The sequence below is a fragment of the Phasianus colchicus genome, chromosome 2 (genome assembly GCF_987193195.1).
Source record: "Phasianus colchicus chromosome 2, bPhaCol1.hap1.1, whole genome shotgun sequence".
In the NCBI taxonomy this organism is placed as follows: Eukaryota; Metazoa; Chordata; class Aves; order Galliformes; family Phasianidae; genus Phasianus; species Phasianus colchicus.
This window is the reverse complement of record NC_143437.1, coordinates 24,890,980-24,910,171: the sequence shown is the minus strand read 5'-3', so window position 1 is coordinate 24,910,171 and position 19,192 is coordinate 24,890,980. Positions and strand designations below refer to the sequence as shown.

Genomic DNA, 19,192 nt, shown 5'->3' with positions numbered 1-19,192 from the left:
TTATTTCTTATGAACACATAGAACAGTGAACAAAGCAGTTTTGTGCTCTAATGGTAGTAGCATGAAAAATTTCCAGAGGCTTATGCTGGCACATTCAGTTATAGATGCATGCTGACTGTGGACTGTCTGCAGGTTTGCAAGCAGCCTCCTTTGGAAGGGGAATGTTACTGGGAGCTGGAAGGCTATTTATACTTTCAGAACAGCAAGAAAGCAACAAGAAAGGAGAAAATAAGAACCTCCTCCTTGGCGGGCTTGGCGTGCTCTTGTGACAGATCCCTTGCCTTTTCCTCTTCCACTGCATTAAGACAAACCTTCCTGTCCTTCAAAAGCCCTGTCTGTCCTGGCATGTTCCCATTTTGCAAACTTCTCTGCTCCTCTATTTCTGGCTTTAAAATCTATGCATTGAGAAGTGTGCTTAAGTATCTTTTATCTGTTGTCCATGTGCATCACACGGCTTTATTCAGAAATTGAAAATAGTTTGAATGTCCGAGCGTGGCTCTGTAGAGGTTTGTTTCAAATCAAAAACGTCACTTTCTATCAGCTTGGCTGCAGCAATAATTCACGTGTGTGCTGTTGCAGACATGAAATACTGGGAGAGAATGATTTTTGTCCTGCTTCAGCTGGAAGCTAAGCATACCAGTATGACCAGTTACTGCACATCAGGTGTACAGTGGTAATTTATTAATCTGCACTTACTCAGCTATGAGCCTAATTTAGCATGGTTTGTCTTCTGTATTACTTGTTTTGAGAGTGCAGTCATAACAGTTATGTCATTCTTTATAAATATATTCTTGAGGTTTCCATTTAAATCTTATGTGCCTTTTGCAGACAAATTCAAGTTTCTGCATTGCTCCAACTCAACTCTTTCACCAATATCCTTAACACAGCTACATATTGCTTATCTATACAGGTGATGATTGCTTGGTTTGGAATGCTCACTTTGGATATCAGTATAGATATGTTTTAACATCAGACCAGATTTGAAGAAGTACTTTGCATAAGTAAAAATATTCTTTGCTTCCTACTCCCAGATACACTGTTAACTTAAATATGAACACTCAGGGAGGATTGAGAACTGAATAAGATGGTTGAAGATGAGTTCCCTCCAATAATGCAGTGTTCAAATTAGGCACAAAAAAAAGTACAATTACAGGTTTGGGGCATAAATGCTCAATCACCTGAAAATGTTTTCCAATAAATGAACAAGGATTTTAGAGCTTGTGTCCTTATAGGCTGCATTCATCCACAATATTGTGTAAAATTCCTTAAATTTGCGCATGGAGTTATTTTGACCTCTGCAGTTTTTAGGATGTTGCTAAGGGCTCACATTTGGTTCTCATTAAGAGTACAAAAAAGAAAACAGATTGTTTTATCAATCTGGTATGCTATTTCAAAGAACAACTCAACAACAACAAAACACACCCTTCCAGTATCATTCACCAAGGACAATTAGAACACAAATTAATTTTTTTTTAATAGCTGAAACTCGGGAGGTTCTTGGTGATACCACAATATAAAAATAACTTGCGTAAATTCTCTCTTTACCAGGGAAACTGACAGCACAGCAGTGTAGTGGTCTGGCTTTGGTGAAAGTAGGAAAATTTAAATCACCAGATGAGCAACTTTTCTCTTGGATACAATGTCTGCTGTTATGCAGGATCATCTGATCTTGAGAGTGGGCAAGTCAAAGGGTCTGTTCACAAAGCGATTGCTCCAAGATGTCAGCAGCACAAGTAGACAATCAGGTGCACTGTTACTCGATGTTTCGATGTTTGTATTTCTGTGTGCATGTTCTGGTGCTTCCAGGAACTCAGCAAGCATTACTTGGTATTGTAGGCTTTTTTTTTTTTTTTTTTTTTTAATTTAAATACTTTTCATTAACGTGTAGTTCTCTTGGCTGTGACACTCACTGATGTGCTGGTTTTGTATTACTTGGTTAAAAATGCTATGGCTAAAGTTTAATAATTAAATCTATTATTAATGTCTCCTCAAGAAGACAAGAGGAAGGCTGTGCATCTTTTGATGATGTTATTTCAGTGCTACGTGACATGGGCTCTGAGAGAAAACAGATTAAAATGTGAAGGCTGCCTTCTGAGCAGATATACCCTTCAAAACACAGAGTATAGGCTAGTGCAGAGTTGGAAAACTAATAACTAAAGCATCAAGAGATTTATGTTTAAATCAGTTGCTCACTGCATGTGTAGGTGTGAACTTCCATAAGCTTTGTGGCTCCCATGAATGACAATTGCTTGTTTTCCAGATCTTTCTTTGGGTATAACTTAATACAGTGCCAGCTTGTCCTTATTTATCAGCAGCTCTGTAAGGATAAAACTCCCAGTGGACTACACTATAAAGATTGGTTGACTGTAGCAGGATGCAAGCATCAGAGGAGATGCACTTCTTGTTGCACTTAGAAGATTTTTAGCTGATGACTTTAATCCAGATCTTCCCAAATTGATGAGAGAGGTGGCTGGTTTTTCAGGTCAGTCTTAAATCATCAAATAGACTGTCCGAGTTTACTCCCAACAACTTAACTGAGTATCATGCAAATACTCCCAACAATTTATCTGAGTATCATGCGCTATACTGTAGAGTTCTTAAGTTTCTATTAGTTTACAGATGTACAGATGTAGTAAATCACTTCAGAGGAAATTTTATTTCTGTGTAACAGGCATAAAGCATGTAGCTTATACAGGTCTAGGCAGGGAAATGGAGAGGTGTCATTGCTGGACACATATAAGAAGATTTTGGCTATTGAAAGAAAAAGTTTTTGGCAGAGATTTTCTATTCTTCAGGAAGCAGTGTGCTGGAAATTGATAGGGAGAGAAAGATGCACTGTAAACCTCAGATATACTTGCCAGTGAGCCTGCCTGAGGAAATGAGTCTGTGAAAGACAAAAGTTGTGAAAAACAAAATGAGAAGTTGCATGGATGCTGTCCATAAGTATCAGCTGATATAGGATGTGTTGGCCTTGAATCACAGTTCATCCCTGAGGTTATAACAGAGCTAAAGATGAAATTCTATCCTCTACTGTATGCAAAATGTCAGACTTTTCCTTAAATACTATGGAAAAGCTTAATCCTGTGAAAGGGTATTCTATCCAGGAACTAAAGGATTTTTTTCAGCCTTTCCAAAATCTCTAGAAACATAGAGAGTTCAGTATTAGTGACTTTTCAATTGAGGGCCAAATAAGGATTGGGCAGTTCATTAAATCATTTTTTCTCTTTGGAAATCAATTTGAAAACAGTCACACAAATCATGAGGATGGTTCTCTTTTTGTAAACAAGGCAGTTATGAATTGACCTTATGAGGAGAAAATGTATTTGAATCTTTGTTCTTTATTTAAAAAAATAATATTCCAGTTTGACAAATGAGATCAGAAAGCAGCACTAGTTGGAAGAATTGAAATAATCCATACCCTTTGAAAAGCTTGGAAACTGCAGAACAGTTCTTCTCAGAGCTATAACAGGAGTTTTCTGGGTGTCCCTATGATACATAACTATGCTAAGATATCTGAAACTAAACTAATTCACAAGAAAATTGTTCTGGGCTTTTGTTTAATAGACATAGCCTAGCAAGTTGCATTTAAAATTTATAATATAAGTATTTGTTCACTTGAGTTTGAGCAAGTATGGTTTGATTTTTATGTCATTAATTGTGTAGTAAATATAACTTGTTGTATGTTTATTGCTCTTGTTCTGCTAATACTTGTGTAATATCTATTTCCTTATGAGGAAAAAATATGAGCAAAGTGCACTCCCTCTTTGGAAAACACTGAATTTCCATTGACTAGCATAGCTGACAACTAGCATTGTAAACATTAACTCAACTACTTTTTGTCTCATTCTTGTAACAAATGCAATATATTATTGTTACTGTTATTGCTGTTTATACCTATGCAAGGCAATGCTCTCTTGGAGAAAGAGGAATGCTCCAGGAGATACATATTTGCCTTCTTTTTAAGTCATCTGACATAGCATCATTGAAAGTTGGGGCTTTTGAGAAGAGAATGGAAATACGCAGAAGCTGTGCATCAAAATACATTGTTACTCTCTATATAAATGTGTCTTGGCCTTCCTTGTTCGTATATATAAATTTGGGTGGTTATAACTAGTGCCCTATAGAGGAGCAAGAGGCTGTAAATTTAGTTCAGCTCTTTTCCAGTGTTCTGACAAAACTGAGGCCATGTGGGTGAGCTTTCCATGGTTTTTATTCCTTGTTGTTTCCTTTGGAAGAGGAGATAATTTCCACTGTAATTCATTAATATTGATCTTCTTAAAAATAAGCAGTGTTAGAAAAGGACTATTAGAAGCCAGGCCACGTGTTCCACAGCTGAAACTGTGTGGAAGCAAGGTACACAGGAGGTCTGTGGCCAGATATTGCTGATTTCTTCAATAAATGCCAGCTTAGTTTGTCTCAGATTTGCAGTCCAAAATAAGCAAACCAGTGACGATCTTAAACTGAGCATGACTTAAAAGGTGAATCAAACTTTTAAAAAATATATTTGTTGAGCTCCAGATTCTGGGAGCCTAGGGCAGATTACATGTCACACAAGCCTAAGTTGCAGTCAGTGGTACTTGAAGGTGGGGAAGGTGGCACAGAACTCAAAGTGGTCCCAGCATTATTATAGGCTCGAAAACCAACTGAACCAGAATGTGATCCTTCACATGAAGCTTCTGGACCTGGTAATTTAGATTTACATTTACTAAGAGTGAATAACTTGTGAAGGTATGCTTCCTGTTTCTTCTACCAGCCTGCTTCCTTTTTAATACAAGTAGCTTGTATTGTAAGCCTGGATTTTTAACAGCTAACAGGGTTTCTTTCAGCAGGTAACTTCTACTATTTTCTGATTTTGAATTCACATACCAGAATTTAAAATAACATTATAAAGAAATCTGACTATTCTGTTGCCAATTACTTGTTCAGACTTAATGATAAAGAATTGGCTAGTTTTGAAACATGGTGTTCTCAGGGTCTATTCCAGAAATCTGCTGTGATTTGTCAAGATTAATAATTTGGAAGCTGATGACTGTGCTTTTGGATTTTTATCTGCAGTTTAACCACACCTACCTAAAGCAAAATAAAAAATAAAATAAAAAGTTTTTTCTTTTTTTTTTCCCATTTGAAGATACCGTTACAGTGTAACTTTGGGGAATTAAAAAAAAAATCTCTAGGTCCTTTGAAGTCTTCAGTTGCTTCAGCATTTTTGACTTCAGTTTTTTCAGTCACCTTGCATCTTCTGCTGAGTTTCATGATGATCTATGGGGACACAGAAGTTCCTTCTGTCACTGTCTTATTTGGCTTTATGAATGTAAAATATTGTTGCCCCTAGGCCTTACACTTTTTGAGTAATAATCCTTTCAATCTCTGCCTATGCTTCTAAAGGTTGCAAATGTCTTCTCCTTGCCTATGTAGTGGGTGAAGCCAGTGATGATGCCTCTTACATGTTGCTCCATGCAGGCCAAACTGAGTTCAGTCCTCAAGTCAGCCTTTGACATCTCTTCAGTCAGCTACATTGAAATATTCCTATTGGCTGTTGGTGAAATGTAATGCTGCAGTCCTTTGTGAGCTGATTTTTATTTCTACCTGGGAAGTCAACACCCAATTATATCATGAATGTAGAGAAAGCTTCACAGTGCAGTGGGATTGCAGGAGTAGCTTGGCTGTAAACTCGAAATCCAAAGAAAGAAACATGCTGAGAGATACTTCTGAAATTTATTGCAGAATCATATGTGATTGTACAATTGCAGGGGTTGGAAAGGACCTCAAGAGATCATCAAGTCCAATCCCCCAGGTTCCTTGCAGTTGGTCACACCAGTAGGCATCCAGATGGGTCTTGAATATTTCCATAGAAGGAGACTCCACCACCTCTCTGGGCAACCTGTTCCGATGCTCCATCACCCTTACTGTAAAGAAGTTCTTCTGCATTGGAATGAAACTTATTGTATTCAAGTTTTAGGCCATTCTTCCTTGTCCTATCACTAAGTACCACCAAGAAAAGCCTGGCCTCACCCATTTGCCTCCCACCTCCATTTAGATATTTATAGATGTCAATAAGGTCCCCTCTCAGTCTTGTTTTCTCAAGGCTGAATGGACCCAGCCTGCTCAGCCTTTCCTCATAAGAGGAGTGCTCCAGGCTCTTTATCATCATTGTGGCCCTCCACTGGACACTCTCCAGGAGGTCCCTGTCTTTTTTTGTACCAGGGAGCCCAGAAGTGGACACAGTACTCCAGGTGAGGCCTCACCAGGGCAGCGTAGAGTGGGAGGATCACCTCCCTTGACCTGCTGGCTACACTGTTTAAATGTGCCCCAGGATACCATTGGCCCTCTTGGCCACAAGGGCACACTGCTGGTTCGTGGCAAACCTGATATCCATCAGGACTCCCAGATCTTTCTTTGCAGAGCTCATCTCCAGCAGGTCATCCCCTGACCTTTACTGATGCATGCAGTTATTCCTCCTCACGTACTAGACTCTACACTTGCTCTTGTTAAACCTCATCAGGCTCCTCTCTGCCCAACTTTTCAGTCTGTGCAGGTCTTGCTATTAGTACATATGCTTAGCAGTGCTAATACAGTATTACTAATTATACAGCACTACTAAGTACATTATATTGTCTTGATATCCATTTTATATTTCTGTGTGGATATTCCCCTATGAGATATGAGAGTCCTAACATCATCTAGCTCTGTGCTGTTCAGAGTCAGGTGTAGTTTATTACCTGGAGCAAGACTCTGATGTATTTATTTCCATTAATATTCAGTTTGGAAGAAAAGTGAACTAATTTTTGGGTTTGGACAAATAAAGGAACGTTCCAGATGCCTAAAGCTCCTACCTTTGCTACCACTGTGACTTTCTTGTTTGGAAACAAATTTCCTCAAAGCTTGTTTATGAGAAGTCCAGTTTATTTGGGTATCTGCATTAAAACAGAAACATCTTGTCCTCTTTCGTTCTCATTGTTTAAGTTCTGCATGAACAGGTCATCTTAATTGCTGCACAGTGTACTGTTTGAAATGTCCAGCATGTGATTTTTGGCTGTCGAGTCTGTTATGTAAATCAAAATTTGATTGTCTTAAAGACTCAGCTTTCTGCTATAGTCTCAACAACGCTGAAATTTCTTGGTTTTGGAAAACTGAGTTTCCTGTTGTGTTCGTCTGGTTCATATGACCGAGAATTCACTAGCATCACCAGAGCAACAGAGCAAGCCAAGAACAAATGTTTGGCGTGTTGTAAGCTAAAAAAGCCTCATTTCAAAATCAAAACTGCATATGTGCATACTCAGAATGAAGTGGTAAAAGCTGAAGAGCTGGACCGGAATGAAAAAACATGTCAGTATTGCTGTTGTCACTTCTTCAGTTGCATCAACCATGTTTTTCCTAAGGCTCAGTTTGTAAAATCCAGGGAAGTTTGTGAACAATAAGTTTGTCATCGTTTTTTCAAAAGATCTGAAGTGCGGTAGTCCCATTATGTACCACATTTTAATTTAAACATCATGAGTGCTTTCGTCCATTTTGCAGGTATGATGGATCTCAGTGTTGTTTTTTTTTTCTGAGAAGCTCATCTGTCTCTTCTTATAGAGATTAAGCTTCCTAGATCTATGAGTATTAGTTATTTGTTATTTTTTTCCTCTTCACATATCTGTGGCAACAAATATATGCCCGAGATACGCTAAATAATTTTATTAAGTCTGTTTAGAAAGAAATTAATCTTCCAACTTCAGCTTTTCAAAAATTTAAGCAAAAGATAAAAAATCTCTTTAAAAGAGAAGTCCTGGTAACACCTACTCTCATGTATGTTATATGGATTCCTAACATTGTAGAGGATAAAAGTAGTTGTAGGTAACTTATAGTCATTACAGTGTTTACGACTGGAGGTAAGAGCAGTGCTTCTGGTCAAAGTTGTCTTTTTAATATAGTCATAGAATAAATCTTCATGATCAAATACAGCTACCAAACTTCTATGCAAGATCTTCAGATTGTTCATTTTCATGTCATAATCACATATCTTATTTGAAGAAAGTTTTTTTCTCTTGAATTTTAAAGATGTTACAAAGTTCAGAATGTTTGTTGTAACATAATTAATTAACAGTTTTTTGAAAGAGCTTCGATGTCAAGATAAGCACACAAAGTAAGTGCCAGATAAAATAAAAATGAAATACTGAACAGAATTACTCATACTTCAAACTTGTGCCTCGTGATTCTAGAAGTTTTTCAGTGCAAGTCCCATTGGACTCATCAGAATAATTTCTCTGTTTTGAACTAGATTTCCTGTTCACATATGAAGTAATACTTCAGGAAAGGTTCTCCTGGCTGAAACATACAATGATAATAATATAACGAATAAAGATGTCAATCTTATATAAATATGTTAACCTCATTTTACATTTCCAGTTCGAGAGAATGCGTTATTCACTTACGGCTTCAAGAGTTGGAACAGAAAGTAGTTTATTACCAATTTGTATTATGTTCTTCAAATCCCCAATATTCTTCTCCAGGAAAAAAAAAAAAGGTCTAGTTTTAAGAATGTTTCTCTCTAGTCTTCATCAAAACAGTGAGAACGCTGTGGCTGTTAAAAAGCTGTAGCAGATGCATTTCATCCTTTTTTGTTATTATTATTTATTAACTGGAACAGTAAGACCTGAAGACTTATTTTTGTTAATGCATTTAATTACACACATTATCCATAAACAAAATAAAGACTTGCCAAAGCAAGCTGATTAATCCAATAATAATGAAATGTATGAACAGATTTGGTGGAATAGATGGAGGAGAGGTGTTAGGATTCCTGTTAGGGAGACTGTCATTCACAGTGGACCAGAATGTGAGGCTTAGATAACTTGGCCTACTAATTTTGCACATTCAGCCTAATTTGATCTGCTGATCTTCATTAATTAAGTAAAACAGACCTAAGATAGTCTATATAGCAAGAGACATTGTCATTTTTCCAAGCTGTTGTTTCACTACTTTTTTTTCTGATGATAAACAACTTTCATAATTAGTAATTTGATTTTGTAGGCCAAATCCTTGCTTGGTGACCAGAGCTGCTTTTCTCGATGTCCTTGTGATGCTGAGTACTCACCTGGGGAATTCCCAAAACCAAGGTAAGTCAAATGTAGTGCTTTGGCAATCAGACTGAATGTCTGTGAGGAAAACTCTGAGCTGTACTGAATCTAGAGAAACAATAACATGCTGCTTACAGTCATGGTACCTACTAAATGTTGGAGATCTTTAAGTAATCTACTGATTCATACGAAAGAGCCATTTATTCTGTCTTCCATAGAGCTACTCCTGGAGATTGTTGATAGGATGAATGGGACGCTGCTCCTTGTCAAATCTTGGAGCAATGATTATGCAATATTCCTAATTCTAGAACTGCGTAACAGCAAAAATATGTCTTCCAGTTTTCCAAAATGTTTTGCAGATCCAGAGTTGTAAAAACAAACAAAACATAAACCCCAGAATATTGCTGCTTTAGTCTTTCCCCAAAATCATGGAGACCTTTTGAGACACCTAGAATTGTTTTAGCAAAACTCTGTTTTCTGATATTAGGAAGTTTTATAAGATGCGACAATGCAAAATGTACTGTAATTAAACATTGGGGAAAGCTAAAGTATGGAGGAAAGAATATACCCTTTCCAGTGTGCCTGTATACAGGCAACTTTATGTCAGGTATAACTAGCTTCCCTGTGCACCTCTTTTGTTTACTTCTTATGAAAAGCTGAGTAATAAGTTACCTTGTCAGTCAAGGAAGGCAAATAAAGAATAGTACATTAATTTCATTAAAATTCCTAGTGACTAATTTTAATACTGCATTTAGTGCATTGAAGTAGTTCTTCATTTCAGGTAATCATACTTTGTGTGGCAGATGTGTTTTTGTTTAGATCTTTGGTAGAAGTAGTTCCTTTTATTCCATAGTTGCTGTTCATGTACTTCCATGGAGATGTGCAGTTCTAACAGCTGCTCAGTTTGGATAGCACTGGCAATACTACATATCCATAAAGAGTGATAGCTGCCAGGAAGATGAGTTGTTGATGAATGTATCTGAAAATAGCTTGTCCAGATAGGCTGCAGAATGTAGCCCTTAAGAAATAAATGTTTGTATACAGTATGACCAGTGTGGCAGGTGTGTTCTGCTATAGCAGAAGATAGGGTGATATGGAACATGGGGACAAGTCAAATCTTTCATGTCCAATGAAGAGTCATTGTCTCACGTCGGTCCCAGGTATCAGGGTCTACTATTCGGGAAAGGGAATTTCTAGATAGCTTTATACCATAAGTCTCATTCTGTTGAGTACTGACCACTGTGACTAGATACAAACTATATGCTTTTTAGGGAGGAACAAAACCTCCACTGTAAAGCAGTTTCAGTATAGCCTGACTCTAGGGAGAAGTTTTCCTCCTGACTTCTTAATGTTTAGTACGGGTGGGCTATACCTATCATCACTAATACTCTTGTTACAATGTATATTTACTTAAGTTTCTTAAATCCTGATATGCCTTGATGGTTATCCTTTGCAGTAATTAAAAAAGTCGAGCACTGTTTAACGTCTGAAGAAATAAACGAAAACAACTCCCCAGAAAACTCTTTAGGCATCTTTCTTCATTTTCATGAGTATGCCTTTGTTCATGGTAGCCCCTCTTTAGAAGTAGGCTTTACACTTTGCTTTTAATTCTGATCCTCTACTTCTTCAACTCCTTTGTAATATGAAGCATCCCAGTCTTTATGTTATTCTCTTATTCTCTTACATTAATTTTTTTTCCTCTACTTCTGATAATTCTCATCACTCACCCTTCGAGTCTATGTTTCCTTTTCCAGGTGACTGCTCTTCCTTTGTTTACTTTGGGGGCTTTATAATTCCTTTATCAATTTATTTCCTAATTTTATTATCTTTAGACATCAGTCTGTTTTGTTTTTTAAATAATTGCTGCACATTTGCAAAGGTCTCTGAAGACCTCTCTGCACCAGGAAACTCCCTCTTTTTTCAGTGCTGCTGATGATGAAGAATAGCCCTTTGAGCTTGAGGGACTGTAACGTGCTGTGGCTGGATTACAGGCTGTACTGGATTCATTTAATTTTCAAAGCTTACGTGGATTGTTACAAATGTTGGTGCTGCATGGTGGAAGAATTTCTGTAGAAAGGAAACAATTATTTTTGCAGACTCTCTCTGCTGAGGGATAGTTCATTAACATTGTCTTGCTTTAAAAATTCACTCCTATATAAATACATAATGTTGGATTGCAGGCAATATCTACAGAGAGTAGAGACTTAAAATGGAAATACGTTTCTGAAAACTTGAAGACACATTAGGGACAAGTTTATATATCAAATGCAGAAGCACTTCTGACGTGAAGGGATATTATGTTTATATTAACTAGAACCCGAGTGTCCCATGATATAGTGAAAGAAAAACTAAACTCATCAGTTAAAAATGAATGTTTTGAGTCTCACATTTAAATGTTCTGTGAGGAATAGTTATTAACTGAAGCTTTATACTTCTCTAGATTAAATATCTTACTTGTATATGTGTATCTCTGGTTATGAGCCAAGATTTCTCTCTTTTAATCTTGATTTGTGAAGTTGTTTCAATGAATAAAGGGTGAAGGACAAATCCAAATAAAACAGTTTCTTGATGTGTTTACCTAAGAGGCCCCAGGAAGTGCTGTATATGAGTTCCAGGCCACAGGCTGAAACTGATTTTCATCAGCATAAATGGGAATGCAATGTAATGAGCCTGCAACTGGTTAAAATCAGACCACTTCTAATTGATTATGCCTGCCTAAAGGGGCTACAATTACAAAGAGATTTTCAGAGTACAGCCTTGCCTGGGCCTTTCCTACATTACGATTATTTTCTGTAAGTGATTTGTTGTCTTCAATTAATAAAATCTGTCTCTTAAAGTGCAGGACAGCCCTTAGGGAATTTGCTTCACAAATTCAAAACAATTTAAATTGTCAGATAAGGAAGGCAGGGAGTAATGGATACCAAACGCGTCTCGTCCAGATAAAAATTTATTAGTGGCCAAATGATGATTATTTATCATAAAATAAATAATAATAATAATAAACAAGCAAACAAAAAATTAAAAAAAAAAAAAAAAGATTTGCTGATTTGGACCGAAGTGTTGGCTAATTCATCTCTGTAGGAAAATATGGATCTCTTTTCGTAAGTTAATATTTAGTGCCTTTGTTCCGGTTCCTCATTAAGGTTTTCTGAAGTAAAAAGGCAATACATAATGCCAAGATTATGTAAAGCTTTTTTTTTTATCTATTTTTTTCAGTTATCAATTGCAGTAAGAACTCAAGAGAGTGAACCAAGCCATTTTTAAAAACAAAAATTAAAATGTTTAGATAAGAACAACACTTTTGCCATATTGGGAGCAAACAAAAATTCTTATCTGATCTAGGATTGTTTCATAAGCTACTGCCTATCTTCAGTGTTAGCAACAATTAATAATACTATCTGGTAAGTTTGTTCCTGCACCTCTTTGGTGTATTGTTTCCACAGTAACTGGCTTTACTGATGGAATCACATGTCTAAAGATTTTCCAGTCTAACGGGTAGAACAATGTAATTCTCTTTCCAAGGATTTTCTAGTGTTTCTATGTTGCTAGAGAGCAGTTAAGTTACTCTCCACAGGTAAAACAGCACCAAAATGGATTGTGTGAAAAGAAAGGATAGGGTAGTTGGAGGAAGCACATGGCTCTTTTGGATTTTTTTGGAAGGGAGGAATGACTCAGAGTCCAGGTGATTTACCAAATGTGTCCAGCCTTAGCTGTGTTTTTTTGTAAACTCACATGCCTTGTTCAGTGGAAGTTGGGGGGATGTCCATCAAACTCTAGAGCTACAGGTCTACATGAGGATCTATAGTGTTCTACTCAGGTTATGCACTTTCCCCTGCTGCAGTGTAGATGTGCTTTGTGAAGCACTGAATACTAGGAAGTGCATCAGAGGGTAAGATTATTCTGCAGAATGTTTGGAATTTCAACAGAGCCCATCACAGACAATCCTACTTTCAAATCTTCTGGAAATTAATGTGTGAAGCTAAACAGTAAGACGAAGGCATTGCTGTGATCCTGCTGTGTTGAGAAAACAGGAGCTGGGGCAATATACTGCAGTGTAAGGTCAGAGCTGGGATGCTTTTGTTGTCTGTAACCAATGAAGAATGCTAAAAGTTAAAATGGCCAAATTTTCTTTCTTGCTAGATTTTCAGAACAGTTTTCTGATTGTACTGTGTACAGTTCATGAAGTGAGAAATGGATGCAAATGATTAAACCATACTTGATTAATAAAGGCACATTTTAATAAGGGTTGTGTTTAAATTAATAACAGTAACAACAATACTTGCACATAAACTGTTCTGCTGAGTCAGTAAATCAATATAAATGTAATGGACTGTAGAAGACAAATCAGGGAAAAGATGAAAGAAAATCTGTTAAAGATAATCCTCTCTATAAAGGTTATTCTTTTACCTTATATGTATGCTGTCAGTCTCCTGGCTGTTTAACCTGTTATCGAGTATACGGCATGTTCAGAATTCAAATTTGATGAGAAAGAGAAAACATTTAAATAGCAAACTGAAGTTGTGAATCTATAATTTAGAAGAAGCTGCTTGAAGGCTAAACGTGCATTTTTCCTTTCTAAATTTGTAAGGATAAGGATTTATAAAAGCTCTTGTGATTAAACAAACTCCACTGTTGTTGTTGTCAGTGGAAACGAAGTTACTCAGCGTTTATATAATTAATCCTGTTCATAAATATCCTGTTTTGATATAAAAATTCAGCAGCCTGCATTTTGCTCTCACTAATATATTTTTCCTGTGTTTTACAAATGAAAATGTGCATTTTCTTGATGTCTTCTGAGCAACTGAACCTTTTGTAGATACAGTATAGTTAAATCTTCCCTTTGATCAGCAGGAACAGTTGATTTAAAATAGTAATTGTGCATTGCACATATAGGTATGAATCAAAACCATGGGCAATAACGTACAATTGTAGGAATCTCTTAAATATGTTGCCTGAATGAAATTATTTATTTCCCCCCCCTTCCCCACGCTTTTTTTTTTTTTTTTTGTCTGTATTGTACTTCTTACTCCTTCTTGTTTTGAAAGGAAGCTAAATGGTAAGTAAAGTTTTTCTGCAGGCTAACTTAAAATCTGATAAAGTTTAAATGGTAAAAATTTGGCAGGAGCAATTAGGTTAGTTATTTTAATTATACTTTAACTTCCTTTTACCTAAATCCCTAAGAAGTATAGCCAAACAAATATTGTGCACAAAAACATTGGCACTTTGCTAATGCTTGTTTTCATTATTTGGTCTAATTAGCTCAAATTAAAAAAAAAACCCTTCTGAACAAATTGAAAGCAATTTTTGTTCATTTTGTCAGAAATTGTACAAACTCAGTGTGTCAGTGTGTTGACTGTGGCACTTATTATTTTGAGTCACAAAAAGTAAAAATTTGAAACATATTTATAAAATCATTTAAATAGTCTATGTCTACATAGACATTAAACAAGTCAAAAGGGAGTGCTGTTGGGTAACCAATGTTCTAATTTAATACGTACAGATCTAGAAGTCCGTAAGTATTGGACTTTAGACCATAGCACAATGGTCTAAAGATTCATCAAGACAGCTTGCATTTTTGTTGCTTTGATTTACCAATATGCATTCAGAATAAGATCCTTTCTTCATCCATAGCTTGTAGTTTATGAACATGAATTTATGAAGCAGAGAAAGAAGTAGCTTCCCATTTTATTTAGGAGAGCTCTCAGAGATCACTGGTATCACCAGTTTTTGATGATTTAGCACAGCGTTTGAATATTGTTTTTAAAATGCTCAGAGGAATCCCTGATTCCAGGTCTATGAAGTTTCCACCTCACCTGGAGCAGCCAGCAACCATATACCTGTGAGCATTGCTGACAGCAGGATTGCCATGTACAACATGGTCACTGCATTTCTGTGGTTTCTGTCAAATAATGCTGAAACCAGAATACCTGTTTCACTGTGTGAAGGCTGGCAGAGAGGATGACAGAGCTGAAGATGGGATCGTTGGAGGCCCACATACAGGGAGTGACAGGGATTTGCACAGATCATGTGATGGACATGCTGTGGCTTGAAGGCATTACAAAAATCAGTGGGAGGCAGTAAAGCAAACTGACCAAGACTGATGCAAACAAATACTGGGGAAAGGAAGTGGGAACATGGAAAACCAGCGGGAAGTCATGGAAACATAAGAGACAGGAAGTGGACTTGTGGCACAGACATGAGAGGAGGAAAGGAAAAGTGTTTTTGAAAAGACAGAGGGTGTGCAGTAAATGAAGGAAGATAGAACATAATATTAGTAGGATGCTGTGCTGAATTGAGACTGTGGAGAAGTGTTAGAAGAAATAAACAACTACATGGGAGAGAGAAACTGATTGTGGTTGTTAAAATCAGTTTGAAATCCTGTCCTCCTGTGAAGATGGAGAGTGCTTATCCTTCTGTTACCTTATTTCAGGTTCTCTTTAGATTCCAGTATTTTGCAGTGACTGACTAGCACTGCTTCCATTGTTTTTTTATGGTTTTCTATCTATGCAAAACACAGATGGAAAACTTGGTACTATTCAAGAGAGAAACCGTAAGAAAACACAATTTCAGTGTCCGGATCAAATGCTTTTTTGTTGTTTTCAAAACTTTCCCTCATACTGTAGCAAATGCAAAGGGATGCTTCTGTCAGCAGCAGTGCATTATCAGTGGGTTCTGGTAGTTCCTCAGGTTTGTAGTTTTGGATTGTGTTGGGAGTACTGATACTTGGTCTCTGATGTTGAAAGTGTTGCAGATGTCTTTAAAACATCCTACTTAAAATATGTTTTTCTCCTGACCATAAACAATGATTTAGTTCTGTAGTTCTGTAATAAAATAGGCTTTTCTGTTCTTTGTTCTTTTTTCCCTCTTACCAGTTGACTTCTCCTAAACTGCTTTTAATAATAATGCAAAATATGAAAAAAAAAAAACACATTTCCTTAGTATTCATCCAGGAAAAATTCTTCTTAGCTTTGTGTATGTTTCAGCCATCCCTATATTCGTGCGATCTTCTTAGGTTTGAGAATGCAAGGAATTTTAACCTCTCTTCAGTCCATAAGTTATTCCATCTCCTAGCAGATCTTGGTGAATGGTGATGCACACCCAAATTTTTCATGACCCTGTTCCTTTCTTGTAATGTATTGCAGACACAGCAGTATTTCATTTTTGCTTTTGTAAATTTTTATTGTTTGACTACACAGCGTGTCCATAAGTTTTCTGATGTCTGTTATAACTTCTTCCCTTTTCCCTGCTTTGTTCTTGTCTACTTGAGCCTCTAGTAGGAAGATGAAAGATAGCGTGGGTGTTCAAGGGGCTACATACAGAGTTGATCTCTGTATTTATCTAAAATGATTAAATGTATCATAATCACAGATTTAGGGGAAAAAAAAAACAAAATTCCTCACACAAGAGAGATGTCAAATTGACAGCCTGAATAGCCCATGTAAAATCACCAAGTCTTAACAAAATACATAGCCAGTACTGTATATCAGCTGGCAAGGTGATGAAGCAACTCTACATTTTAAATGCAGACAGAGTTCACATGATTTCTGCCACTTTGGAACATATTGTAGAATCTGAGATGAAAAAGCAGCTGAATCGTCCATCAGCTGACAGCTTGTTAATCCCTGAACAAGAAAGTATTTCTGTCCTTACTGTATGCATCTATTTATTCCATCGTCTGTTCTCAGAATAGTTCCTCCCTGCCACTGCTGGGAAGAAAAAAAGAAAGCAGACAAGTAATCATAGAAGTTTTGCAGCCAGTTACAGAGGGTACAGACTGCAGAGATGGCTAAATTTTGGGGAGATTTTATAGCTGGAGATTTGTCAGGTTCTTATGGTTCCATTCTGCTCCTCTTCCTTTCCTTTTTATTTTCAGATGACCAAAGATTTTTTAACTTCATAGAACTGACTGAATATTGGCTGTTCATAAATAGGATAAAAAAGCAAACTCTCAAACCTGCCCCCAAAAATCTAAAGTCCCCTGATGTCTAAAACAGACAAACAAAACCTTATGAACTAGTTTAGGGAATGCATATATTAAGTAAGTGATCTACTTTCTTAAGTATTTGTTGTTTGTATTGAAGATATGGATGTTGGATGCTTATTGCAGTGTTGTTGGCTTAAAGGAAGTGAGGAAGACTGTGAGATGTTTGTGCATGATAGTGAGGAGAGCCAAATGGTTGTGTAAGATGTGTTCCTTCTTAGAAGTGAGTCTTCCTGGCCTACACAGATGAAGCAATCCATAAGGAGGGAAAAAAATTAATCCTCTTAATTCTTGGTGACTTGGTTTGCATCTCTTGGCCTCTTGGATAAGGCTGCTTGTTGCCAGGATCCTCAATTGATCAGCCAAAATTTGTTCTTTCTTCTCACAGCTGCTGGTTGTTGAAATTCTAAAATAATTTTTTGTTTGTAAATAAAAGTATGTCTTTACTGTGTTTTAACAGCAGTGCCAGACATTTACTTTGGGAACCAGCGTGGTTTTCGGGTTTAGTCAGATATTTTGATATAAGCCAAAGAAAAAGTGTTTACTTAAACAGAAGAGAGAACATTTACATGAAAGCCAGGAAAGATTTTTCAGTGATAAAGTTAAAAGCAGAAATATTTCCTCTGCATTGTAATAAGACAGGGGTTTTCTTTCCTTCTATATCTATTTTTGTGAAAAAGTCTTGGAGAACATACAGACCACAAGGTGAATGTAGAAGGATTTGCATTATGGAGTTCAGAGGCTAGGCAAATATGCAGAGAATTGTGCTGACAGTCGTGCTGTTAAGGCATCCAGTTTTAAAGAGCCCTTCTGTAAAATTGGCTGTTAAATCTTAATTACTGAGGAAGACTAGAAATCATCTAGAAGGCTTCCAAACCAGAAAAAGCAGCTTACACACAGAAGAAAGGATCTGTAGCAGAAAAGTATTATACTGCAGTCTTTGCTAGCTAGTGTTTCTGAGAGCTATGCCATGTTTTTATATGAAATAATTTTCCCTCCAAAGAAGAAGACAGAGTGAAGTTATTCTGACCTTACAAAATTCAAGTGAAGATTTATTGCATCACATCTGAAACTCGGTGCATGGCCAGCTCCTGGCCTTTATGGAGAGATCAGTGCTCCCTTGGGCTGCAGGCTCTAGTAAAGTTGGCAATATTGGCACAGACAAAATGAAAGACACTGGCATTCTCTTCTCATCATTAATCATCTCTGTCCACCTCATACTGCCCCTCTTTCCTTTGCCCCTTTAGCTTTGACCCTTGCAATCTGTATATTTTCCTGTTACTTCTTTGCAGGCATCCTAGCTATGCCTCAGTGTTAAACAACATTGATAGGAAACCAAGGGGCTGCTCTTGCAGGCCTTAGGAATACATATGTGATAGGGACAACTGAACTAGTGGAATTGTCTTTCACCAAAATGCAGCAGGTAGGAAGCTCCAAACCTGATTATGTCTGTTTTAAAACTGTTGTCTGTGGAGTACAGTAAATAACTGGGACTGCAGTCTAATCCCTCTCCAAGGCAACTAGACAGTTCAGAAATTAAGGAATTCTGGCAGCTGGATACTTGTGTGACATAGGTATTAATACTAGTTTATGCTGTAATGCTTGGTTTTTATTGCCATTCTGTTTGGGAGGGGCTTTGGAAAATGTAGCAAATTTAAATACACAAATTTACATGTTATGAGATGGAAGCCATCTGTGTCATCTAGAGGATTACTCTGTGACAGAAGCTCACAGTGATATTGCAGTTTCTTTCACTACATCAAGCCTGTTCAGAAAAGAAACTGTAGTGAAAACGTGTATGACAGAACCAACGGTTAGGTAATATGTCTGAAAATCTTTTTCAAATACCAAATTTCTTTGAAGCTTGTCCAGAATTACTCGGAAAATGCTTCTGCCTTGTATACTAGACAATCACAAGCATGCCAAGATTCTATGTAAATGTCAAACATGTTAAGATGACTTTGAAAGAATTTGAATATGAAAGAGCAGGATATGTAACTGTAAATAGAAGGATTAGGGAAATGTCTTTGAGGGCAGCAAAACAGGAACCCATATTTGTACTGCAACTTTGTGTCAAATTCTGGATTTTAATGGTAAAATTTGGATAGGCTTGTTGCTAGTACTCCCTATATCAAATGTCTTGTAAATACTA

At 36.9% G+C, this 19,192-nt stretch overlaps 1 protein-coding gene across 2 annotated transcripts in view; it reads left to right on the top strand.

The window, feature by feature from the left end:
* The window catches only part of THADA (THADA armadillo repeat containing), a 210,315-nt gene that overhangs the window by 160,377 nt on the left and 30,746 nt on the right, over positions 1-19,192 (top strand). For both annotated transcript variants that reach the window (XM_090135152.1, XM_031594879.2), the window contains one exon: positions 9,013-9,098. In XM_090135152.1, coding sequence (XP_089991278.1) covers positions 9,013-9,098 — 86 coding nt within the window. The remainder of the gene's footprint in view (positions 1-9,012; positions 9,099-19,192) is intronic.